General features: G+C 36.7%; 2 protein-coding genes across 3 annotated transcripts in view; both read left to right on the top strand.

The window, feature by feature from the left end:
• The first annotated feature begins 57 nt into the window (after window positions 1-57).
• LOC107714035 (mucin-2-like) lies at window positions 58-8684 on the top strand. Of its 2 annotated transcripts, none has more exons than XM_016519727.1 (5): window positions 58-311; window positions 915-954; window positions 1544-1738; window positions 6783-6935; window positions 7180-8684. In XM_016519727.1, the coding sequence occupies exons 3-5, from the start codon at window positions 1573-1575 to the stop codon at window positions 8163-8165; spliced, it is 1305 nt and encodes a 434-aa protein (XP_016375213.1). In that variant the 5' UTR covers window positions 58-311; window positions 915-954; window positions 1544-1572; the 3' UTR covers window positions 8166-8684. The 2 variants fall into 2 exon arrangements, with proteins under 2 accessions (XP_016375213.1, XP_016375214.1); XM_016519728.1 differs by having other exon boundaries at window positions 59-311; window positions 7354-8684.
• Window positions 8685-14478: 5794 nt separating this feature from the next.
• LOC107714037 (low-density lipoprotein receptor-related protein 5-like) overlaps window positions 14479-26643 on the top strand; it is a 69771-nt gene continuing 57606 nt past the window's right edge. Inside the window, exons 1-3 of the mRNA XM_016519729.1 lie at window positions 14479-14644; window positions 24224-24424; window positions 25684-25903. Of these exons, the coding sequence (XP_016375215.1) occupies window positions 14563-14644; window positions 24224-24424; window positions 25684-25903 (503 nt within the window). The 5' untranslated portion in view covers window positions 14479-14562. The remainder of the gene's footprint in view (window positions 14645-24223; window positions 24425-25683; window positions 25904-26643) is intronic.

Genomic DNA, 26643 nt, shown 5'->3' with positions numbered 1-26643 from the left:
GACGAATTGATGAGCTGAGGACGTTTATTTTGACGCGTTGACGGCCCGCTGCGTGACCCGGAAGTCCTGCATTTCCTCTTGTCGCATCACTCGCGTGTCGTGTCTGTCGGCTAGCTGCTACTTATATAAACAACCCGAATTAAAATATGAAACACTTGACAGGAGAGTGACAATAACCACGCACTGCATGAGGAATGAGACGGTATTCATTTGCTTACGCTTGTAAACTAAAGAAAGTGTTTTGGAAACGCTGCTGTGTACATGCATACAAACTGACATTTTTATTGTGAAAGGACGCATTGTATTTGTTGGTAAGTGCATCCTCGTGAGTTTTTTTTAATCTTTGCTTTATCAATGCTTTATATTTAACACCGTTTTTGTGTCATACTTTTATTGTAGCCATTCAATTGCTTGTTTAATTAAATCAACTTGTACTTAGTGCAATTAATATGTATATTTATGTTATTTATACTGTAGGGTGTGTCTCTAAGAAAAGTAGATCCAAATGTAAGTGAGTTAGAAAACATGTTCCATTGTAAACCGCAAACAATAGTGGTGTTTGTAATCACACTCCTCTTAACGGACCTACATTCCCATAGTTATGACTCTGAAGAAGTTAGTAACCATAATAATACTCTAAGATAAGTATTTTAGGTTGTATTTGTGATTTGTAACCGCATTCGTTTGCATAATTACTTCTATTGTGCTGTAAGTTAAAATTATAAAACCTTTAGTAATGTGTATCATGCGTGTCTTAATTAACCCTTTATAGGTTAAGAAAAATAGATGCAATAATGCATTGGCATTCTTTGCTGATAGTTCTATGGAAGTGATTTTAATCCTACTTTTTCTTTAATTTTTTTTTCTCTCTATAGCTACAAGCTGCTTTATTTCTTTTCTGTTTTTAATTCCAGCTCAGCCGGACCATCCGTGAATAATCTGCTTCATCTCTTAGTGAGTTTCATTGCTTTGTTCAAGCCTCGATGGAAGTCATATGATCTGTACATCCTGGAACGGGTTTAGTGAGCCCTTCAGTGCTGTTTGCAGTGACCGCTGTAACCAGGCATTTGGAGGGGTGTGGCAGACATTTATGTGCTTCACCCAAGACCTATTTATTCACTTTTGAAACTTCCTTATAACCAACAAAGCCTTTATAACTGCAGGTTCAACTCCAGTTCAAAGCACTTAGAAGAGGTTAGGGCTTATGTTACTTTAAAATGGGAGCTTCTAATGTGAAAAAAAGAACATAAACGGTAACTTTATATTATGCCTACGTGTTTTATAGCACTTGTGGTCTAGTCTTAGTTGAACAGGATTGAAACAGCTGTTTTGCAGGTAGAGCAGATGAAATTTCGAAACTTTTCCTTGTAGTGTTTTGGAATTTGTACTAGATGGCGCAATTGAATCACATTTATGTTCATTCTCACTTCCTTCTCTGATACAATTCACATCTATCTATCTTTCTATCATCTAATGTATTTAAAAAGTAAATATATTTGAGTTGAGTCGAGTAACAGTTTTGTTGTTTTCGTATATCTCACAGGTGTTGGGGATGTGAGCCTCTCTCACATTATGATCTCAGCCACTCATGTGATCATGACTGTCCATCCCGTTCTGGTCCTGCTGCCCATTCTGGGGCTCCTTGTCCTTCCATGTGCACCCTTGCCATTGGAGAATGGCCTTAGGATAGTGGCTAATGTGACTGTGGACGACCCAGGGGAATGTGACCTAAAATATTGTAAGTCTATCTCTACTGCACCTCAAATGTCCTTTTGACTTATTCCTTTAAAGTGTGTTTCAGTAATTATTTTTTTTACACAAATGTGCGGTGCAGTCTAGTACAGCACTGGAGTCACCCTCCATTCATATGACCTGAGCACAAATGAGAGACAGAAAAGCTTATAATAATGCAGTGTATTCTGTGCACTCATTCAAATGAATTGTTCCTGGTCTTTTGATATAGACACTGTTGATTTAAAAAGGATGTATCATTTTATTTGGTCTCGGTATTAGCATTAATAGCATTAGCATTATTAGCATCTCAGGTATAGGCATTGTTGATGAGTTATTGTCTACAGTCTTATATTAATGCATGAAAATCCAACTAGTTCAGCTGGATCCATAAATTCTATTTTTGGAATGGAATCAAAGTTTCAAGTTCTGAAAGTTACAGCAACAGTTTCATTGCACATCAGGTTTTTTTTTTTATTATTAATTTTATTTATTTATTAGAAGAAGGTTTGAGTTCTGCATACAAGTTACAGCATGATTTCATTGTGCATTGCTCTCTTCTCTCAAAAGATCAAGGTCAGTGGGGAAAATTTAATTTAATTAATCATTATATGACCCATAAGACACAACAGTGACCTTTTGTGCCTGTGGTAATTCGTGCAATTATCATTGATGTAAAATTCACAGTGAGCTGCTACTAAAAATCTCATTTATTAAGTTAATATATGCAGTGAGTCTGCTATTGCCTCATAAAATGTTTACATTTTTTTCATTTATTTATTTTTTTAAGAAATACTCTAACTAACTGCAGGAAATTAACATTTCAAATGTTGTGTATTGGCTATTTTTCTCAGGTTATAATTCTATTAAATTTATTAGAGTTCTTACTTTAGTTAGATAATATTAGACAAAGTGTGTTTCAGTAATTATTTTTTTTATATATATATATATATATATATATATATATGTAACATTTCTGAATAAATATTCGTGGATTTCAATAAAATATTGAGATATAGGTAACTACAAAGGATGAGCCATGAGGTTCTCTTTGCTTCCTTTGATCCTGTAAACAAACGTTGGTTTTCACGAGACTCACCAGCACATGCGCAACGCTGACCTCATATGTCATTCTCCCAGAACTGCTTCTGTGTACAACTGTTGGCGCAAGCTAGATTAAAGTGATTATTACGGTTTGAATATGGATATTTTTCTTACAAAAACGCATCGATACGTTACAGAAGGCCTTTGTTCACCCCCCGGAGCCGTTTTTTTTTTTTTTTTATATGGATGGGCGATTTTTATTCAAGTTCTTTTGGACTGAAGCAATGCAACACTTGCTGAGTGGCATTAAACAGCTTGAAAGATCAAAGACTTTTTTTTTTTATATAACTCCGACTGGATTCGTTTGAAAGAAGAAAGTCATATACACCTAGGATGCCTTGGGGGTGAGTAAAACGCAGCCTAATTTTCATTTTTGGGTGAACGAACCCTTTAAGGCTACTACTCTGACAGACGTTTGCCATGCCAAAATATTAAAGTGTTTTTGTGTGTGAAGAACATTATTTTCTCATATATTTTTATATTTACTAATAGGTTTTTTTTAGTGCTGTCAAACGATTAATCGCATCCAAAATAAAAGTTTTTGTTTACATAATAAATGTGTGTGTGCCGTGTATATTTATTATGTTTATATAAATGCACACATACAGTATATATTTTGAAATTATTTACATGTATTTACATATATAACAAATTATATGAATATAAATATATACATGTTCATATATTTAATATATAAACGTAACATTTTCCTTAAATATGTGCATGCATATGTGTGTATTTATATATGCATAATACATTTACATTTACACTTTTATACAAAGCGACTTACAAAGGGTCAAATAAAGATGGAAGAGATGTGTTTTTAGCCGATTCTTGAAGATGGCTAAGGACTTGATTGGATTGAGTTGGGCAGGTCATTCCACCAGGAGGGAACAGTTAATTTAAAAGTCTGTGAAAGTGATTTTGTGCCTCTTTGGGATGGCACAATAAAGCAACGTTCACTTGCAGAACGCAAGCTTCTAGAGGGCACGTAACTCCGAAGTAATGCATTTAGGTAAACGGGTGCAGAGCCAGTGGTGGTTTTGTAGGCAAGCATTAATGCCTTTTTATTTTATGCGAGCAGCTATTGGTAGCCAGTGCAAATTGATAAATAATAAATATACACAGTACACACATTATGTAAACCAAAACCTTTATTTTGAATGCGATTAATCGTTTGACAGCACTAGTTTTTATTTATATTTATTACATGGATAAATTTTTTCGCACAAATCCTTGTCTAAGCAAGTCATCTTGATAACTGTACCTTTGTGTTATATCTTCATAAGCAGAATTTGGCAATATTCAATACATCAGATTGATTTTAATTTATTTTTAATTTTTATTTAATTTGATTGATTTTCATTTAGAAAAAAAATTTCTTTACATAATATATGCGTGTACGGTGTATATTTATGTATATAAATACACACAGTATATATTTTGAAAATATTTAAATGTATATATTTGTATTCATGTAATTTATATTGTATATAAATATATGTAATATATAAACCTAACATATTTTTCTGAAATGTATACATGCGTGTGTGTATTTATATATACATAATAAATATACACAGTACACACGCATATATTATGTAAACAAAAACTTCATTTAAACTTCATTTATTTTGGATCCGATTAATCACAATTAATCGCTTGACAGCACTATTCGGAACCTTCTGTGGAATACAAAAAAAAATAAAAAAAATAAAATAAAAAAAAATATATATATTTATATGTATGTATGTATGTATATGTGTGTGTATATTGAAGAACCAAGCATCATTGGACCCCATTGACTTTAATTGTATGGACAAAAAAAAAAAGAACTCACTGAGGCTTTGTTCAAAGTGTTATACATGTTTTGGAATGACATGAATCTGGGTAAATGATGACAGAATTTTTATTATTTTTTTTTTAATGAACAATCCTTTTAAGTTTGCAAAATGAAGTATGTGCATGTCTTGACAGTTCCATCAACTGGCCTGCAACTCTCTCACACAGGCCATCCTTATTGTTGAACCCTGCACAAACATAATTGTTTGATTATTTTCCACTATTTCCAAGAGTTAAACCAGCCTGTTTTTCTTTTTCTTTGTTTCTTTGAGGGCTTGAGAATGAAATGCAATCTGCATGCTACCTTCATAGATAAAACGGGGTACCTGCGGAATTTTTTTTTTTTTTTTTTTTTTTTTTAAGTAAAGCCATATGTTGTGTTTTGTCTTTTATACATCACGTTTTTCCCTTGAAGGACATGCACTTTCAAAGAAGGCCATGTGTTTCCCATTTAAGATGAAAGGGAGGCCTGGGCTGGCTGTTCTGCTTATGCGCCAGGCGCTGCTTCCTTTTTTTTTTTTTTTTTTTCCTTTTCCCCCTGCTCTTGCTTTGACCACACACGTTGCACTTGACTATCTCGCCACCTCTGTAAACACGCAGACAGCTGAAATGACCCCGAGACTGGCTTTGTGTTCAGGGGTAGAGCGACTGGCCCTGCCCCCGCCTGATAACACGCACATACGTTGTCGGTATTGAGTTTCCATCACGTTAACTGTACGGAGATGGAAAGCAAGGTCAGAATCACCATCGCCATCTGGAAGTCTGAAATGTTTGGAATGATGGCGAGCTATAAATACATAAGCATTCCACATTCCACTGCAGGGAACGGTGTGTTTTGGACACGTCAAAGACTAAACGTACTACAGGGCAAGGTGCAAAAATCAGGCCAGGTCCTGTACTATTTCACACCGCTCTCCTTTCGCCTTTGGTTTCATGCGTTTTCTGCTTCAAACAGCTGGAGAAGTGTTTAAAAGGAAAAAAATGCACACGATGCAGCTGGCCTCTCGATTTAGTGTGTCAACGCTGACCAAGAGATGATTCAACCGGGGGTTTTCACTTCACCGAGGTTGATTATTTATTCACCTGGAGCTTTTAAACACTGGATGATTGTCTGTTGGCAAGGTCCAAAAAGGGAAATGGGGGCATTTTGGAGCATTCTGCAGTGCCAGCGCAAGCAAATTCTTTATAGCCCCGTTGGTCCTGCCGTGCTGCAGCCACCTGGTTAAGTAATCAAGGGAAGTGGGAATAAGGGAAAGAGTGGAGACGGATGTGGAGGTTGAGGTGTGCTGTACCTAATGCACACATGGCTGCTGGTAGGGGATCAAAGAGAGGTGCGGCAAGGCCTGTTTTTCCTCCCAGATGTGGCTCGTTCCCGAAGACTGCAGAGCTCAGGATATACAGTTTGACATCCAGTAATGAGCATTCGGGGAACGTCTCTGTCCCAATGAAAACAACCGAGGTTGACGAGTCACAGGTTGCACTGTTCATTTTATTTCATATTTTAGAGCGAGCTGTAAAATATATTTGGCCATGACACTCTAAAAACAGTCTTTAGAAACTCAAGTTTGGGTTAGGCTATTTGTTCTCTTAAATTTGGGTTATGGTTGCACAAAGTGTCCAGTTTTGCAATTTGATGATTTATGGATTGGAAATTGATGATGGCTCATAATCTTTTTGTATTGTATGTCCAAATTGACGTAATATTGGTGTAATATATGTTTGTACCTTGAATTTTTTATTTCTTGTGAATATATTTGTATTCAATTTAGTTTTGTTCCGTAACTTTACCCCCTATTTTGTCAGGAGTCAGATTGATTTAAACATGACTTATCTACCTTTTTAAATGACTCATTCAGAACTTGCTCATAAGAGTCATTTATTTGTGAATCAGTTTTGAATGGTTCTTTTTAGCTCACCACAGTTAATTTGGTCTGCAACTCACATTCACAATTCTGATTCATTAGCAACTGTGTCTATTCAACAATCTTATGTGGTTTTGAAGTCCATCGAAATTCACTACAAACAAGGTTTATTTCAAGTAACAATATTTGATTTTTTTTTTTAAGAGAACATCCTGTTGATTTGCTTTGTTCTTCATTTTTCAGGTCCTGAAGGTGAAGTCTGTTGGAAGGCTATAGTTAATACAAAACAATCTGTGTGTTTTCTCATCAGCTGCCCGAATAATACCCAGAATTTTTCTTGTGAAAATGTCACAAATTTCAACGACTTGTTAGTGGAACTTGGTGTGATCACAAATGGTAATACCTCTCCTCAGTTTGCCTGCATTTTTTTTTTATATGTTTGTGCTTAAATAATATAATTTTTCATCTCTTGCAAGTATGTTTGTATTTGTTTCATTCATTAACTTTACCTCTTACAATTATTTGTCACACTAATACAAAACAGTAAATTGTGAGGTTAAATTGTGACATTAGTGCAATAACGGGTTCCAGAATATCAGACCGATGTCACCATTTACCAACCCAAACTTTGTTTTTGCAGACTCTATCCATGTGGGAAAAAATCAGACTGATAAATCAGCGCTTCCCTATCAGTCTGCTGGCACCAGCTCTTCATCTAATGGAACACAACCTTTGCCAATCGAACCTAACGTCTCGATCTCCAGGACTACCACAGATCCGGCCACATTTACCAACCCAAACTTTGTTTTTGCAGACTCTATCCATGTGGGCAAAAATCAGACTGATAAATCAGCGCTTCCCTATCAGTCTGCTGGCACCAGCTCTTCATCTAATGGAACACAACCTTTGCCAACCGAACCTAACGTCTCGATCTCCATGACTTCCACTACCACAGATCCGGCCACTTTACAAATCAACTTTACAACTATAACGACCACCAACCTGCAGACAACTCCAACAGAGAAAGCCGCCACAACTGATGCAGTGGCAAAACCAGCGATCACCGCAACCATTCCGACAACACCAGCAGTGACGTCCACCACCACATCTACACCTAAACCAACCACAACCAGCCCTAAACCCTCTCCAACAACTACCAGCACAACCACCACCACTACAACAGTTGCACAAACCATAATTCCAAAACAGTCGTCTTCACCGTCACCATCAGGGATCAATATGTCCGCCAGCATCTCACCATCAGTGCCTACAACACCTTCATTCACTCCTTCCACAAAACTGATCCAAACTTCTGCAGCATCATCAGATCAGAAGAAGCCATCACAGACCATGTCAAAAACCTCATTGAGCCCCTCAGTAGTGGTGTCTGCACTGCCTAAGGACATTCCCAAAGGGGACCAAGTTATGATTGAGGTGGCCAGAGACCCTTTGACCAGCCACCTGTTGAACACAAGCTCCTTGTTGGCCGTTCTTCTGTTTGGCCTCCTCTTCTTCGTGGTCACAGTGGCGCTGATTCTCAAACAAGCATACGAGAGTTACAAGCGGAAGGACTACACTCGGGTCGACTATCTCATCAATGGAATGTACTCTGATTCGGGGGTCTGACCGGGATTGTGTGGTTTACATTTCAGTATATTTCCATTTTCAAAGGTTGGTAGCAGATTGACTTTGGTTTGAGATCCATTGGTAGCACTCAAATGCTCAAAAGCCCCGTACGACTTCTAGATACGAGAATCCAGCTGGTGCTCAAGCGAGTTGGTATGATGTGTATCTTTTGTTTCTATGCAGATTTAGCTTCCACGTAATTCTTGACACATGGGGCTGAAGCCTTAGTATTAATTTGGCCCTCAACCTTCGTTCAACGAATGTCATTATAAGGGATTCATAGTGCAATATATGGAAATGTTTTGTCTTATCTGTCATGTCCAGTGTTTCATCTGCAGCTGATGAGTTGGCTGCAATAATTGCCTTTTTTATGTTTGTGGGAACGGTTCAGGAACCTTCAAAGAATTGTTTATGAATGAATGGGTTTTTTTTTTTTTTTTTTTTTGTATGTGTGTGTGAAGAATAAATGCCAAACCAGGAATTGTGGCACAGAAGCACATTATTGTAAAGCCAAGGGAATAACCAATAACAAGGGAATAACTGATAAAGGGAATAATAGCCATTGTGTATTTAGTGTCTGGAACAAAGAACAGATCAGAGGAAGGGATGAAGTATGATAGTTTGATATATGCCAAATTGATTTTGTAAGTCTTAATAGCTGCACTGTTAAAAAGATATATAATAAAGAAAAAAATTACTTTGCACTCCGTGTTATTTTATTGCGTGTGAAGTGTCTGGCTCTACTTGATGTTTACTTAACTTTGATCCATGACTAGGCTGACGGTAATCTGTGCATCTGGTTTCCACAGAAATTTGAACTTTCATCATCATGGAGCTTCTATGTGTTTCACTTCTCTTAATTTCTTAAAGTTCACCCCCAAAAATAAGATGGTCAGCATTTAACTAGCACATTAACAAATGTGACAGGGCTCTGAAAAAATGAAACCTTTAGGAGCCAAATGACAAATTTACGACCTCTGCTAAACAATAGCTAATATATTTGTTAAATATTTCAATGTTTTTTTTAATACAATTATTAATTGACTGCAACAAAATAATGTTAAGATGTGTACACGTTGTCATGAACAACCAGTCTTGTGAACCTGAAGTAGTAGCTACATTGGTTTACAGTAATGAGTGGATCGCAGCTGAATCGGACATAGGCCTAAACTCAGGGGTCGGCAACCCGCGGCTCTTTCATCCCTCTGCGGTGACTCCCTGTAGCATGGGTGTACAATAAGCGGGAAAGGTGTCCCCCCCGACTTTTAATAAAAACTAAACTCTTCCCATGCACTTTTTCTCGGGCAAGTGTGTTCATGTAAAGGTTTTCAAGGGCCAATGTGAATAAATCTAGATTTAAATTAAAAGGGACAATATAGTCACGTCGTTTTGGATACGTTATTCTTATCCAAAATGATGTGAACATCACGGAGCGCTGAACACTCTCATGCGCTGTATGTTTCATTCATACTCGAAGGAAATCCCTAATATGGACAAAGGCATCCCGCTATGGCTGTAGCTAAGCTGAATAACAAGCATAAACCTGCTTACTGATCTGACTGAGGACGATGGCGAATGATTTGCAGATTCTCAGCACCACTGACAAACATCTAATCTTGTAAAATGTGTGGCAAGTACTGCTGCTCCATGTAGCTATAAGTGCAATCGGGAATCTCGAAAGTGAAACTAAAATGGATCCTGCATTCAAAAGCTGTTTAGTGGCTCCCTGATGCCCGCAATTTATATACAATATAATTACCCAATGATATAACTGCGAGATAAATTATTAAAATATGTATTTTCCTCCCATCTCATATTTATTCCCTTGAGGGGTACCATATACACTTCATTTTCTTTCCGAACACGGTATTGGGATGCGGCTGATTGCGGGGGTTATGGGGGGATCACGATGTCAGCTCAACATCGTGATTAATATCAGCCATCGGCGATGGGCGATGGACGATGGCATCGTCTATCGGCCCACCCCTATTTTTCAAGTCTTTTATATGAATGATACAGTGGTAATTGACATAGCATTAATTCCAGTACAGAAGCTATAAAATATATTTTCTGCCTTATTCTGTGATAAAAATGGAAAAATGTGTTTGAAGTATATAAACTATTATACTGATTATACAATCATAACCATAAAATTGTCGTTATTAAAATATATATCAAAAATATTATAAAAGACAAATGATTGGTTATTGTCCAGCAGTGTATTTTATTTCTTAGCCAATTAAAAGTAAGAGATAAGAAAGTTTTTTTTTTGTCAATTAGACATACATAAATAAATATTATTAGGTCTATTATTATTATTATTACTACTACATTTGACATTTCTGTCCCCCTCACTAATGAAATGATTGCTACTCCCCATGCCCTGTAACATAACTGAATATAACACTTTAGCTATATGCCGTGTTATCTTTATTTGGGGATCAAATATGTTGTGGCTCCACGTGAATTTTATTCGGTGGGAAAGGTGCCAAAATGGCTCTTTTGACATTGAAGGTTGCAGACCCCTGGCCTAACTGATAAACGACTCTCGGTTCAGTGAGGGAGTCAGATATGAACTCACTAACAACTCCAAATGATTCACAGATCTGTGCGTCTGATTCAAGCTGATTTGGACACTGTTTGGTTCATCTTTTTAAAGTTCTCGTTAAAAAAGAACCTGTTTGTGAATCAGCCATCACAGCTTACATTTTGTTCGTTCGTTGTCGCTATGATATTTGAAAACATATGAATGCAAACAGCCTCCCAGGTTACTTTTTAAATGGTTATTTACTTTTTTGTTGTATTTTCGACTATTTTAGTTGCAATTTGGGGTCTGTGAGTAATTCTTATTCGTTATTGAGTAAATTCTTTAATTGTTTTGGCTAACTTAATGCTTTTAGCTGGTCCTCTCGGCTCTTTTTAACACATTTCACCATATTTACAATGGTTATTCCAAATCAGCATGGAAAATTCGAAAAAAAAAACCTGTTGATGACCAAACAGAAAAGGATGTGTAAGTTCAAGGGGTCCATCACCTCACTTTTGGAGCCAGTGGGCCCCAGGTTTCCCGTGGTTTCAAAGTGTTTTATGAGTAGTGCATATCAATCACTCTTTGGAGTAAACAAGATGCCACACATAAACAAGCCACATCTGTCGGCCAATAATTGCACCTTGGAAACCTGCGATGCACATTGTCTAATTTTAAAGGTCTGGAAGTTTAACTGGCAAGGAGGAAAATAACGAGTTGGAAGGAAGGTGGGCCGACACCTTTACAACAAGCTCACCAGGGGACGGTTTTGTTTTGGGGGGAAACAACAGGAGTTATGTGAAATGTGGATTTTATTAGAGAAGCACAGGACGGAGTTTGGAGTTCGTTGTTATCTTCTGCAGATGGTTGTGCAACTATTTGCTGACCTGATCTAGCCTAAAAAAATATATAAATTTTTTTTTTTCACAACCTATGATTAACACATTTCTTGTTGAGTGCTGCATTTCTGTCATTTCCAAAGGAATTGTCTCAGGCCTCAAAATTTCCCAATCTCTCGCTTTCTTTTGGCATTTGACATCCTAGATTTTTACTTCCTGCCAGAACAGAAACAATGCCGACAAATTTCCAATAAAAACGTTAACTTCGCTCTCCAAACAAAACAGTGGACCTCTCATTTGTTTTGATGGTTTGGTATTGATACTAGCTATTAGCCATTTATTTGCTACAACTTTCAACATAATATCCTTGTTTTTCTTAGTTGTGTAACTAAGTGGCAGACACATATTTCACCACGGCTTCAGGCCGACTATGAAATCCTGACTATGAATGTCCAGTGAGAAGTAGGTAGCAAGCAACAGGGTTAGTGCAAAGCACATTGACATGATGCCTCTATAAACCCTTTGTTTTAAGAGGACTTGTTCCAGATGGCATCTGTTACGTGCAAAATATGTCTTGCATTAGGTCTTGGATGCATTAATACAAAGACTAATATTCAAAAGTAACAACGGGCAGTGGAGAAAGTGTTTTTTTTTTTATTTGCGCACAGTGCTCGGCGGATCAAAGAGAACGCCGAGAGCTATATTGCACAGGTGACTGTAAAGGCAGGTTTCATTACAGCATATTTCTCTAGGCCCGGGAATTACTGCCTGCTTCGCTCACACGCACTACCGCGTACATATGCTTTCACTTTGGATTTGGAGTTGGTTGCAGAACTTTACCATTCAGCCCAATGAGCGCTTTTAGTCCGCCAGGGGTTTCGATCCTTGATGTTTACCGCACCTCAGGACTCATGAAAGAGGCCGAAAATAATTTGCATATTGTATTTGACTCTTTTATAACATAAGCTTTCATACGAGCATGAAGAAACATAACAGACTATCAACAAACAGGAGATACTGTGCCAAGCGTGGCATGTTTAAGCTGATGTTTTTTGAAGTACAAAGAAGAATTGATCTGTCATTCACTTACCAAGCAGATTGTATGCATATTAAAGCTTTTATCTCTCCCTAACAAAGTAATATCTTTTTTAATATCTCAGTTGTTTCTCAGATTGTTCTCCTGAGGAAAAGACTGCAGAAGACACTAATGTGAATAAGTATCATAATGATACAGAACTCACATTTGAGAATCTGCATTCAGAGAACTCAAATATGTCTCATCAAGTTCTCCGAAGACCAAATGAGATAATACCTCAGTCATTTCTCCTGCTTTTCAGATTGTTCTCCTGAGAAAGACTCCAGAAAACACTAATCTCACATTTATATCGTAATGTTTCAGAACTCATATTTGACAATCTGCAATCAGAGAACTCAAATAGGCCTATGTCTCAAGTTCTTTCAAGACCAAATAAGATGAGAAGACACTATCTCACATTTGTCTCTTAATATGTCAGAACTCATCTGACAATCTGTTATCTGTCTCATCAAGTTCTCCAAAGACTAAATGAGATCTCTTTAATATCTCAGTTATTTCTCCTGCCTTTCAAATTGTTCTCCTGAGAAAAAGACTCTCAAAGACACTAAACTCACATTTGTCTCCTAATGTTTCAGAACTCCTTTTTGACAATCTGCAATCAGAGAACTCAATATGTCTTATGAAGTTCTCCCAACACCAAATTTTACAGCTCTATAGTCTTACTGCATGTTAACATTTGAATCATGTTGGTCTCGTTTTATATTTCGGATTTTTATTATTATAAAACATTGATGGTTGCTTGTACTAAAAAAAATCCCCTGAAATACCAGAATATAAAGCCACAGAAGTTCTTAGTGGAAGTCTGTCTTAGTGGAAGACTGTTAGTGTTAACCATAAATTACATATAGAACATAACTTCACTTCCATTCCAGTCAAATGACACAACTTTGAACCCCCCCCCCTTATTTTAAAAAACAGAAATGAAACTTTTAGAATGGTCATATCATGTCCCTCACCTTCCACTGGGGTTGATGAGTATGCTATACCATAGTGAACCTATAGTGGGCCCCCTTAATCAGGACCCTTCCCTGTTGACAACCCATAGATGGTCCTATGATTTAAAGCATCACAATTAAGCATTGTACATTATTAAATCTAAATAATAAAAAAAGTGAAATGCACTGATTTAAAGTCAGCACATGTCAGAATTATTTCTGAAAGCCAATTTCTTTATAGACACAAACCTAATGTCTCGGTTACACAAAAGCAATTAGACATTTCGAACATTATTTGACAGCGTTGATGTAGGTTGACTATATTTTTTGGTGTCTCCTAACTGTATATACGTCAATAAATCTTATAATGTTAATATTCCAGCCTGCTTGAGTGATTAAAATCTGTTTGTTACTGTAAAATGTACTGATAACAGCTTTGGCTGCCCACATGATGACTAAAAGTTCATCATGATTGGCCTCTCCAACAACTGTAGCCAATAATAACATAATGAAAGAGTATACACACATAAACATAAAACACCATCATGGTAACACACATAACGAACGAAATGCAACATAAAAACTCCAGTAGAAAAAAAAATACAGATTTACTCTTGATAAAAAAAATATATATATATATATATATATATAAAATATATATAGGCTATAGCCTAATTTTATCCACAGACTGCAGTGTTAAAATAAAATTTTGCTGCACATTTATCCTTGCACTTATCCATTTACAGTAGTAGCCTAAGCTATTTTACTTTTTCAAATTGACTAACAGTTTACACGGTGCGTCTTCTTCTGTTCGCTCTGCTATTCCAATGGACTGGAGAGGCACAATCCCACATGATGACGTCGATCAGTTTCCGCTGTCAGTCATTCCCCTCCTCGTGCCTCCTCTACTATCGCTAGAAGAAAAAAAGTCCGACTGATCGACCTACGGACTACAAACTTTCTCCTAACACCAATACCTCGAAGAAATGGAGCTGGGATTATGGAATTAAAGCAGGGAGCGCTTGCGATGGAGATTTTATTGCTGGAACTGCTGCTTTGTTGTAGTCTGACGGTGATTCGCGGTGAGTAAAATAGTTTTTGTGGAGTTTTTCCTACGGCTCTGAAGTGTTGAAGTCATTATAGCCTATCACCGCGAACAATGTGATACAAAGTAAAACGCACGAGCGCGAAACAAATTTGCGCACGGTCGGTTTGGCGAAACTTTGGCGTATTTTGTTTTGTTTCGCACGAGCGTGTATTTTGATCGTTTACATATTTAGAAATGCAACTGTAGTAGTTAAGAGCAAATTTTAGTGAGTTACGTCTGCGTAAAGTTGAGCTGGTTTGAACGAAACTATAGTATGAGTTTGTTAACCGAGATGTGCACTTTTGGAAATTGAGTTGAAGCTTTAAAGCTAAAAATCAACTTTTTTGATCGTATTTGACACGTTTTGTCGGGGTTTTTAAGCTCACAAGACTTGTAAACTGCTCTGGTTGTGTGTTATGGAGGCCTCGGTGGTGTCGGATGTCAAATAGCGTGAAAAAGAGTGCAAAATTATTAAATTGACTTTTAAAACTATTTTAAAGACGGCTATTTTACCTGACCTTTATCCGAATAGTGTTACAGACAAGTTGAGGGATAAACTAACGTTTCAATTTTAACAAAAACACTGCTGAAGTTTACTAAAATAAAGAATCTCAGCCAGCTCAAAGACCCCCAGTATAAAGAGCTAGATTTTCTTGGAAACACTTTATAATAACATTCATAACCTAAACGACTGCGTAAAGTTGAGCTGGTTTGAACGAAACTATAGTATGGGTTTGTTAACCGAGATGTGCACTTTTGGAAATTGAGTTGAAGCTTTAAAGCTAAAAATCAACTTTTTTGATCGTATTTGACACGTTTTGTCGGGGTTTTTAAGCTCACAAGACTTGTAAACTGCTCTGGTTGTGTGTTATGGAGGCCTCGGTGGTGTCGGATGTCAAATAGCGTGAAAAAGAGTGCAAAATTATTAAATGGACTTTTAAAACTATTTTAAAGACGGCTATTTTCCCTGACCTTTATCCGAATAGTGTTACAGACAAGTTGAGGGATAAACTAACGTTTCAATTTTAACAAAAACACTGCTGAAGTTTACTAAAATAAAGAATCTCAGCCAGCTCAAAGACCCCCAAGTATAAAGAGCTAGATTTTCTTGGAAACACTTTATAATAACATTCATAACCCAAACGAATATTGCTAGTGCTTAACAGGTAATTAGTTTGAAAGTTAGACTGTTACTAATGGTTACTATATGGGTAGTTTGTGTTTATTTTTTAGGTTAAAATGTAGATGTATGAATGTTGTGTCTGTCATTAACTAGTCACCATTTCTAGTTTTAACTAGTTCATTTAAAATGGACCTGCAGAGTAATAAATGAATTCTTAAAATTATAGTCTTGCAATATCATAAGGTAATGCTAAATGCATAAAAATGATAAAAGAAAGGCTAAACACTTTTTAATTGTGTATGAAGTATATCAACTTATATAGCTACTATATATGAGCAAAAATAAGTATAAATGGACATATCTTTTTTTAAAAACCCTGGACACAAATGTTTAATATCATATAGTTTCATAGTGTTATAGAGAAGCATCGCTGAAAACGTTCCTGTGTCAGTTGCTGGTGAGAAATTGCCATTTAAACAGGCCTGTGCTTAAATATGTATAGTTTTAGCACCATGTATTCATTATTGGTTTGCTGGGATGTTTGTATTCACGCCTAGAGAGAGAGATAGAGATTGAACTCTGGTTTGGTGTTATTTCTGGAGCAAGGAAGCAGAACCGTGTGAATAGTTTAATTCAGATGGATTGAGTCATATTATGTGCCTTAACTCATATTTGTTTATCTTCTATTCAGAACTTTATTCCAAACATTTACCAACAGCTACAAGGTCCATTTTTGTATTAAACTAGTCTTCTAACTCATTCCAACTATAACTTTATTGCAAAAATAATCCTTAAGATGATTAGTTTCTTTTAGACTAGTCTTTTAGCCCATTACAACTAACTTTATAGCGCAAATCTTGCTTAAGATGATTAGACTAGTTTTCTAATCGAGAAGTCTTTGCATAAATAATGCCAAGACAATCAGTTAATGTGTATTCGAATAGTAAGAAATGCTTAATTTATATTTGAATGTTCATGAACGTGTTCTGTTAAGCAGTTTTTATGGTTGGTGATCGAACTCGTATTAAAAGTTATAATATAGTGTTACTAAATTGTTAGAACAACATGAATTCAATCCAGTCCTGTTAGATCCAAAAAGGGTTTACAGCCTGATTCTATTGGAAAACCTTTAATAAGTTCCACAACAAACAATTTAATTCTCTAGTGCTGTGGGAAACCATTTATATATGCTTTAGAGAACAGTAAACCAAATTGAAAAGCTGTAATGTGAAGAACTTGCTGTTGCAACGAACCATTGAAGAACCTTTATTGTTAAGAGTGAGGGAACAAAATATACTTCTTCTTGGATGAAATGTTCTGATTTTGGCATTATGGAGTACTTAAATTATTGCAGGCCTGCATTGTTTGTATGCAGCTGCTGTTGAGTTATTACAAGCTATTATATTGCAATTTTGAGAACAGACTGTCATGTTATTTCTCTTTGGAGTTTGGGCTTGGTGTTCTTAAATGTTTCTTGAGGAAAAAAAAAAACTTATTTATTCAGGTCAGGTCAGTAGCGAGTGGTTCATTTGTTGACATGTCACTATGTAAGGTTGGAAATGTCTGCCAGCAAGCATCACTGCAAATGTCAGAGCCTCGTCTCTGGAGTTTTTCTAGTAGTATTAATACAAATGTAATAAGTTGTAACCCGGTGTTTTTAAACCTTTTTCAATTTTTGTGTATTCCGAGATGAAAGTGATGGAGTAAAATCTGTTGCATGTAATGCTAATTCAACACACGTGAACAACAAAAGGCCTTGTTGAATTTTAGCATAACAAAACCCACAAAACTTTTGATGCAATTGTCAAGCTCCTACTGCCAATGTCAATCACTTCTTAAGCTAATTAAACAAGTTTGCATTTGAATGAAAGGATTTTTGGGGGGAAAGTGAAGGAAATGTAACAACCAGTCCCTATTTTTTTTATCCTGGACTTGCAGGACTTTTGAATTGTTAATTCAGTTCAAAATTATTTTAAAAGTTCATAGGCAATTTATACCTGATAGTTAGATAGATGAGTGAGTGACGTGACATGTGGCCAAGTATGGTGACCCATACTCGGAATTAGTGCTCTGCATTTACCAAAGTGCACACACACAGCAGTGAACACACACACACCGTGAACACACACCCGGAGCAGTGGGCAGCCATTTTTGCTGCGGCGCCCGGGGAGCAGTTGGGGGTTCGGTGCCTTGCTCAAGGGCACCTGATAGATAGATAGATAGATAGATAGATCACGACTTCGATAGATAGATAGATAGATAGATAGATAGATAGATAGATAGATAGATAGATAGATAGATAGATAGATAGATAGATAGATAGATAGATAGATAGATAGATAGATAGATAGATAGATAGATAGATGGGCTGCACGATAAATCGCATGCGATACACAGAGCCGTTGTTCACTGACGAGCTGCGCAAAAAATCGCGCGAATATGAACGTGGTTTTGCGCAGCTCGTCAGTGAACAACGGCTCTGTGTAGTTAATGCTGCTCAATGTGAAAGCCCGCACGTGATGGAGATTTACCGCTGATTACAGAACCGGCTTTACTGATAAGATGCGCGTTAAATATCGCATGCGATTTATCGTGCAGCCCTAATAGATAGATAGATAGATAGGTGTGAATTATTTTATTAGGATAATAAAAAGATGTCTCAGAGTTCACAGTTTTTAAAAAAAATTTTTGCATACTTGTGTGTTTTCTTTAACACAGTCTCTCACTTTACTGTATGGTCTCTTGTTGATAAGGGTTGGAGGAAGTGTGCGACCGGTTTTGATCGTAATCAGGCAGATCAGGCAGGTAACAGGAGATTGAGGACAGAGGAATAAAACGGAGATAGTGAATGAGCTGAGCAGCTTTTCATTTGAAGCTATTTTACCCACTTTCCAGGACTCTTCATGTGTTCGTAGACCTCTAGCCTCCTTTGTGCTCCTCCCTTCTGAAGACGGTTAATTCTGGTGACAAGCTCAGACTCCTTCAGCTGTTTCTTTGTGCTCTTTCTCTGCAAAGGAGGAGCCCGGTGGGCCCAGGTGCTCTCAACTCCCCCTCCTGGCACTACAAAAGTCGGAGAAGAGCGGAAGTTCCTAAGTCATATGGGTGCTCGGGTATAGACTGGAAATGAATTCTCCTGTTTAGGGAGATTAGCGATCTTCACGCTGTGGCTGAAATTAATTGCTGGACTTTGACTGATTCTGTTTCCTCTAGTAAGCCGCAGTGTTTAAATGTCCATTGAAACAAGGCTCGCTTTGCTTTTGTCCTCTAGATCTCTGGCACGTTGCCTCTAAAACCATTACAAAGTTGCTGGAGTTCATCTGTTTTCCCTTTTCTTTCTCTTGGTGAGCTCAGATGTGCTCTGTAAGAAAGATTTGTGTCCACAGAAGTTGTGAACTTGCAGAAACTCCTTTCATGATCCTTTGAGTGGCTTCTAATTAGATTTATATGCAGTAAAACCACAGAAATTTGCAAAAAGAACTAGAAAAGTAAAGTTTGTCAAAACAATTCTATCTATCTATCTATCTATTAGGGCTGTGACGGTGGCAGATTTTTTTTTTGTGCAGAATTTTGTCCAAGCAATAATAAAAGGACACATTTATTTTATAATTTGTCTTAAATCTAATTTTGTAAAAATAAATAAATAAAATAATCGTGAATCGAATCGAATCGTGAAATCAAAATCGTGAATCGAATCGAATCGTGAGTTGAGTGTATCGTTACATCCCTAGAAAATTTTGGTTTTCATCTTGCCAATTTCTTGGTAAAGAAAACACATTTTTACTCAAATTAATCAAAATGGATTTATAGCGTTTTGGAACCAAACTCTTACACAAATAATAATAAATGAGGCTCAATCATCTATTAACAAACATGCGTGTTTATTTTAGCACTTCCGTCAGTGAACACGCAGCCTGCAAAACCATCCATTCATTTTAAATCCATTCATTCTTTGGAGATTAATATGATTTGTCTATAATGAATGTCATGAAACTTATTAATCTTTTTTTAAAGACCCAGAACAATACATTTGAAAAACCTAGAATGAACATCAAGAAGGTTATTTATCTCCAAACAAACATAAAGTGATAAAGAGAAATCCCTAAGACTGAGAATCTACTTTTCTTGAACTATAGCCTAGCTATCCATCAGCTAATGTGTTTGGTTGTACTAACTGAAATGAACTGTAGTGAGTAATCTTGTCTATTTGGGTGGGAGATTGTGGTGGGTGGGGGGCAGTGTGTGGTTCTTCTGCATCATGCTGGTGGTGTTTTTTCTTGCACATTTGGGCCGCAGAGGTCTGTCTCTCTCATAAAACAGTGCAGCTGTTGGGACGAGGTTATCTTTTTAATCCCCACTGCTCTGTGCTTGCCGGGGAAGGAGGTGTCAGAGTCCTCCCAGGCTCTGCTGGACCATTCCAAAGGCTTTTCTGTGCAGATGGAAGCATATGCTGCAATTATGCCGCTTAAATGACATGCACATTGCCAATAGTCCCACCAAACTGTGTAATATGTATATGCTTGTAGAATCTAGCTGATAAGAAGAAAGAATAGACCTGCATCTCCTTTTCACAGTGATTTGAGTACATCTGTCTTTGTAGTCGGAAAAATGGAAGAAAGGAGTGAAAGAGGTGGACAAAATGATTGAAGAAACAATCTGACGACCGATTATTGTTTGATGTGTGGGGTCTGTTGCTTACGCAGCGTGTGTACTTCACGCCTCTGTCACTGTTTAGTAGACGGAGTGCTGTGTTTGGATGAAGTGTATACAACTGTAAATCATGCTAAAGTTGTGTTTAAACTTGCCAAATAATTGCAAGACACTTCTTGGGGTCATAGCTGGGCATTTAGTTTGCGATAACTGTAGGAAAAGTGGAGTTCAAAAGTTTGGTTTTGCATTTGGTAATTTGTCTTGGAAATGATGTTCTTAAATAGTTTTAAATGACCCAAGATAGAGGTAAGTATCTATAAAATCTGACTTCTCAGAGTGTTATATGTGGAAATTACTGTGGTCAACATTTTACATACACTTTGCAGTACCAGCAAAATGTTAATTATTTTACTGAAATAAGAGAGAACAAAATTTATTTAGTACTGACCTAAATAAGATATTTCACACAAAAGACGTTTAAATACAGTCCACAAGAGAAAATAATAGTTGAATTATAAAAAATGACCCCGTTCAAAAGTTTACATACGCTTGATTCTTAATACCGTGTTGTTACCTGAGTGAAATTTTTTTTTTTTGATCGTTGTTCATGAGTCCCTTGCTTGTCCCGAACAGTTAAACTATAGCATCTGCGTATTTGAACCCTTTCCAATAATAACAACTGTATGATTTTGAGATCCATCTTTTCACACTGAGGATAACTGAGGGACTCATATGCAGCTATTACAGAAGGTTCAAACGCTCACTGATGCTCCAGAAGGTAAAACCATGCATTAACTTTCTGAATTTGAAGATCAGGGTAAATTTAAATTATTTTGTCTTCTGGGAAACATGTAAGTATCTTCTGTAGCTTTTGACGGGCAGTACTAAACAGAAAAAAAAGATATTTAGGCAAAATAAGAAAAATTTACACATCTCCATTCTATTAAAAAGTTTACACCCCTGACTCTTAATGCATGGTTTTTCCTTCTGGAGCGTCAGTGAGTGCTTGAACTTTTTGTATAGTTGCGTATGAGTCCCTCAGTTGACCTCAGTGTGGAAAGATGGATCTCAAAATCATACAGTCATTGTTGGAAAGGGTTCAAAATCAAAGAATTTGTTGTACCTGAAGGATTTTCTGAAGAACTCATGAACAACTATCAAAAAAAAAAAAAAAAAGCTGTGGATCATCCAGGTAAAAACAGTATTAGGGATCAAGCGTATGTAAACTTTTGAACAGGGTAATTTTTATAAATTCAACTATTTGAATTTCTCTTGCCAACCCCTCAGAGGACCTCAGATGATGCCAACCATGAAACAACACACAGAACTACCAAATTTTGCTATAAGTTTGATTGCATCATATAATAATTGCTGTTAATGGTGTTCATCGTCTGTTTGATTACGTCTTTAATTGATTTTTCTGTACATTTCTGCCATATGTTTATTAACTGACAGTCACCACTGATAAGCTACTACTAAATATTGTAGAAACCTAATTTGCTGTAAAGTTGCTTTGCAACGATTTGTATCGTGAAAAGCGCTATACAAATAAACTTGAATTGAATTGAATTGTGGACTGTATGTAAACATCTTTTACGTGAAATATCTCATTCAGGTCAGTACTAAATAAAAAAGAACATGCATTTTGTATGATTCCATTTATTTTGGTGAAATTTTGCAGGTACTGCAAAGTGTATGTAAAATTTTGACCAAAACTCTGTGTGTTCTTAGCAGGAAGCCACTGATATTTAAATGACGTGACTAGCTACTGAGCATCTGGCATAAATCTCCTCTTCCTTCAGTTCCTTCAAAGTTTTTGCCCTTTTTTAGCTCAAAAAAGTTTGATTTTCTAACATCAAATTTATTTAGGTTCAACCTTTTAAGCTAGTTTATTAGGTCTGACAATTTGAGTACATTTTAAATAAATGTTCATATATTTTAAATAAATGAACACATTTAATAATTCACCCTGACCTAATGTGTTTTTAGTGTTGTACATTTTTTTTTAAATTTTCACATAATGTGGAGAAAATAGTGGTTAAGAATGCCTTATCTTGTTTGTTTGTTTGTTTTTGTAAACTTTTTTTGATAATATTAGTTTAATAATTTTAATAGTATGGCTATAAAACAAACTATATTTACTTTTGAATCCACTTTTTTTTTTCAGTCACAATAATTATTAAATTATCTTCATTTGTAATGTTTGGTTCCACTTTTTCAATCTATGAATGACTTATTTATAGTTTAAAAAAGACCTTATGTTATCCCAGCTGGCCAGTGATTCATAAAGTTAAATGTGATGACTCTTAAATGTAGGAGATCTGTGGTGGTTCGCTAGCACCTTTTTTTTTTCCACAGAAGAGCTTTACAGGACACTTACATGCTGGTTTTCCTTCCTGGTAGTTGCTGATAAAATAACCCTCAAGCCAAAAATTGCTGCGGTGTTTGCTTTCAGATAACACCAAATCACATATCGTGCACTGTTTAGTCTCGTAAGACTGCTTGCTTAGTGGATACCGGCCTGGGCAGAAAACTCCGATCACGTGATGGAAAATGCCACTTTAGGACCGTCGAAATCTCAAAATAAGACAAGAATTGCTGTTACTTTTGCTCATACTTTAGGCTGGCCTCTAAGCAAACCTCTAATCACAGGTATTAAACTTTGGCGCGTAACTCATCCTGCAAAGTTTGTGCTACAGACATGAATGATGTCTGAAATCATGTGGTTTGTTTACTTTTCTAAATGATCAGACTTACAATTTTTACATAACATCTGATAAAATGGGTGAGAAAAAATCCTGCAGACTTGCAATGAATGGCTCAAATGTCATTAACTTCTACTTCTAAGAGATTTTAACCACTTTCTTTGAAATAAAATCAGTTTTATTTTGATACATCAGGCTTTTATGACTCATAGAGTGTGATTTAGGAGAATACGGTTCTCATAATTGAGGAGGGAAAACACCTCAGTTTTACTCAAGGCCCAAACTGAGAAAAATATGCAATTTTAGAATAGTTTTAGAATGAAGGTAAGAAATGATAAACTCTCAATCAGATGACAGAAAGCGTGTAGTAGATTGTGTACAACAGGGTTTTCAGCAAAGTTTTGATCATGTTGATAATTTAGAGGCCTTCAAAATTTGCTTACCAAATATGACACACTAGGCTTTTTATGGATAATATTTACCTATGAGGAGTTTTACATGTTGTTATTATTAATAGCATCACCCAGAATAACAGAAACACGCAGTTGCTTATCGATGGTAACATGGTTCTTAAGTAAAGTGGCATGCTGGTAAACCACAGCAGGACGTCCCAACCCTCAGCACTCTCACCACAGTCATTGTGTCTGCATCTAATGACATCATATGTCCTCTCCCCCCTCACCCCCTGGAAGTTATTGACTGCGATGTGAGTGGCACTTGCTGGCACATGCGGACGGGTGCGAGGTGCCAACTGGCGTTCCCCGTGGAGATGTCTGGGTGCCAAAATGAAGGGCAGACATTTCCGTTTTTTCCTCTGCTATTCATTCCCCAGAGTGTGTCCCATGTGCCTCTCATTTTGCGCGATGAGTTCATGAAAAACGCAGATTATTTAGAGACAGGGAGCCTGGGTTGCTGCAAACAGACGGAGTGGATTACGAAGCACGTTTTTTTAAAATGGCAGATTCCTTGGTAGCAGAAATGCAGAGTCATAATTTGTAACGAAAATGTTATTGTCTGTTCCTCATTTTTTAAGGATGATTTAACCAAGTGAAATGAAATCTTGCCCATATTTTTGGTCATATCCGACTTTTGCCTCCAGGTTCTCCCTTGCTTCTCTTCGCCAACCGGCGGGACGTCCGGCTGGTGGATGCAGAGGCGGGCCGGACGGAGTCCGCCGTAGTTGTCAGCGATCTTGAGGATGCGGCCGCAGTGGACTTTCTCTTCTCGGAGGGCCTGATATTCTGGACGGACGTCAGTGAAGAGGCCATCAAACAGACTCACTACAACCTCTCTACTATCTGTAAGATCAGTGTTTTGTGGTTTGGAATTACTGGCAAGGAAATTACTGTAGATGGCAATCTAGAATTTTTTTGTATTTTTAACATTTTTAAAGGAATAGTTTATCTAATATTTTAAATATACCTAATATAATAATATTTATAATTATATTTAATCTAATAAATATTTGTGAGAAAAGTCTTGGCCACACTTTATTTTAAGGTCCAGTTCTCACTATTAACAAACCATTAACTACAACTTTTGCCTCAATAATCTCCTAATTTGCTGCTAATTAATACTTAGTAAGGTAGTTGTTAAGTTTAGGTATTGGGATGTAGAATATGATCATGCAGAATATGTGCTTTATAAGTATTAATAAACAGATAATATGTTAATAATAGGCATGCTAATAAGCAACTAGTTAATAGTAAGAATTGGTCCCTACACTAAAGTGTTACCAAAGTCTCTTATGCTCACCAAAGCTGCATTTATTTGATCAAAATACAGTAAAAACAGTAATATTGTGACGTAATATTACAAAAAAGCTATTACAAGAATTTTTTTACACACTCTTTTCCATTTTCAAACATTTTAAAATGTTAAATGTATTCCTGTGATGGCAAAGCTGAATTTTCAGCAGCCATTACTATATATTTTTGTGATTCTGTAGTCAGGATTTTTTTTATCAATAGAAAATTTAAAAGAACAGGATTTATTTAAATTGTATATATTTTGTAATAAAAGTCTGTCACTGTCACTTTTGGTTATTTAGGCCATCCTTGCTAAACAAAAGTATTAATTAATTAATTAATTTATTTATTATTTGTTTTTGTACTGACTTCAGACTTTTGAATAGCAGTGCATGTCTAATAATAATTAAAAATAATAATAAAAGTGGTGGGATCTCTGATAACCCCCAAAGTTAGCGCTAGATCTAAAAATGGGTGAAAATGAAATCAATTAAATATCCAAAATCAGGAGTTAAATATTTAATGTTGATGGATAGACTGATAGATAAAATGAAAAAACAATATAAATAATATTGGCAAGTAACCACAGTGCTTCCACATATTCAAACTATGCTTGTGATTTGTTACGAGATGCCGTTTGGCACAATTTTTCAGTCATGTAGGACTTTAATATTAATTAATTTTGTGTGCAGCAATCCTACTGTAGCACAGCCAAAATGTTGTATCATTATCTGGAGGCAGAATGAAACATTTGAGGAATGCCTAAACTGATAATGCTGTTGTGGAACTGAATGGAGGCCTTGTTTTTCAGCTATGAAGGAGACCACACTGGGCAGAGGGCAGACGGTGGTGGTATCAGGTCTGGATTCTCCCGATGGCTTAGCCTGCGACTGGCTCGGACGCAAACTCTACTGGACTGACTCCGAGACGAACCGCATCGAAGTGGCCAACTTGGACGGCACCTCTCGTAAGGTGCTCTTCTGGCAAGATCTCGACCAGCCCAGGGCGATAGCGCTAAACCCTGCTCATAGGTGAGTCCCTTCCTCTCTGCTCTCATTTCCTCTTTCTCTTGTCCCCATCCTCCATCCAGTGGGTGGTCTTCCCATGCGTCCTTCCACCCTTGACCCCCAGCGTTCATTAATGCGTGGCCTGGTTGTTTATTTATAGGCCATTAGAACTTCCCCCCCAAAAGGGAGATTGGGATGCAACGCAGCGTTCAGGCTGTTTCCTGTTGTTGTGCGGTGTGTAGATCCTGCATGACAAACCTTTACTCTTCTGGTGCCGTGTGTCCAGCCCGAAGTAGATTCTACTTGTGTGTCCGCTCTGACTTTGCTGGCGAGTTGTGTTTATATGCAACATGTAACTTGAGTTCTGAGAGATCGCTCTCACTCGCATTACTTAAGCCCTGGCTTAGCTTGTATGCACGTACGTGGCTTGAGACATGTTAGGTAATGTGAGTCACTGTCTGTTCCGTGTCTTATAGTTGCGGGATTGTAACAGTGTTAAGAATGATATCAGCGAATTACATTTTTAAGGCTTTTTTGTCTAGTTTTTGTTGTGATTTATTCGATTTTTAGCAGTGCTGTTAACTCCTGTCATCTGTCAAATAAAACAACATCAGTAATTATAATAACAATATTATTAATTATATTAATAAAGTAATAATAATAATATTGCTAATAAAAATTGCATAGATTTTATTTTATATTTGATTTGATATCATTTTTACTGTATTTTATATATTTTTATATATAATATACATATTTCTCTT

Source organism: Sinocyclocheilus rhinocerous, unplaced genomic scaffold (genome assembly GCF_001515625.1).
Source record: "Sinocyclocheilus rhinocerous isolate Xijiao unplaced genomic scaffold, SAMN03320098_v1.1 scaffold568, whole genome shotgun sequence".
NCBI lineage: Eukaryota > Metazoa > Chordata > Actinopteri > Cypriniformes > Cyprinidae > Sinocyclocheilus > Sinocyclocheilus rhinocerous.
This window is presented reverse-complemented; position numbering and strand designations above follow the sequence as displayed.

What these genes read in the sequence shown, in the direction of transcription:
- LOC107714035 (XM_016519727.1), top strand. Translation starts at nt 1,573, where the DNA reads ATGATCTCAGCCACTCATGTGATCATGACTGTCCATCCCGTTCTGGTC. An exon ending in GGAATGTGACCTAAAATATT is followed by an intron (nt 1,739 to 6,782) that starts GTAAGTCTATCT and finishes TTCATTTTTCAG; the next exon opens with GTCCTGAAGGTGAAGTCTGT. An exon ending in ACTTGGTGTGATCACAAATG is followed by an intron (nt 6,936 to 7,179) that starts GTAATACCTCTC and finishes TTGTTTTTGCAG; the next exon opens with ACTCTATCCATGTGGGAAAA.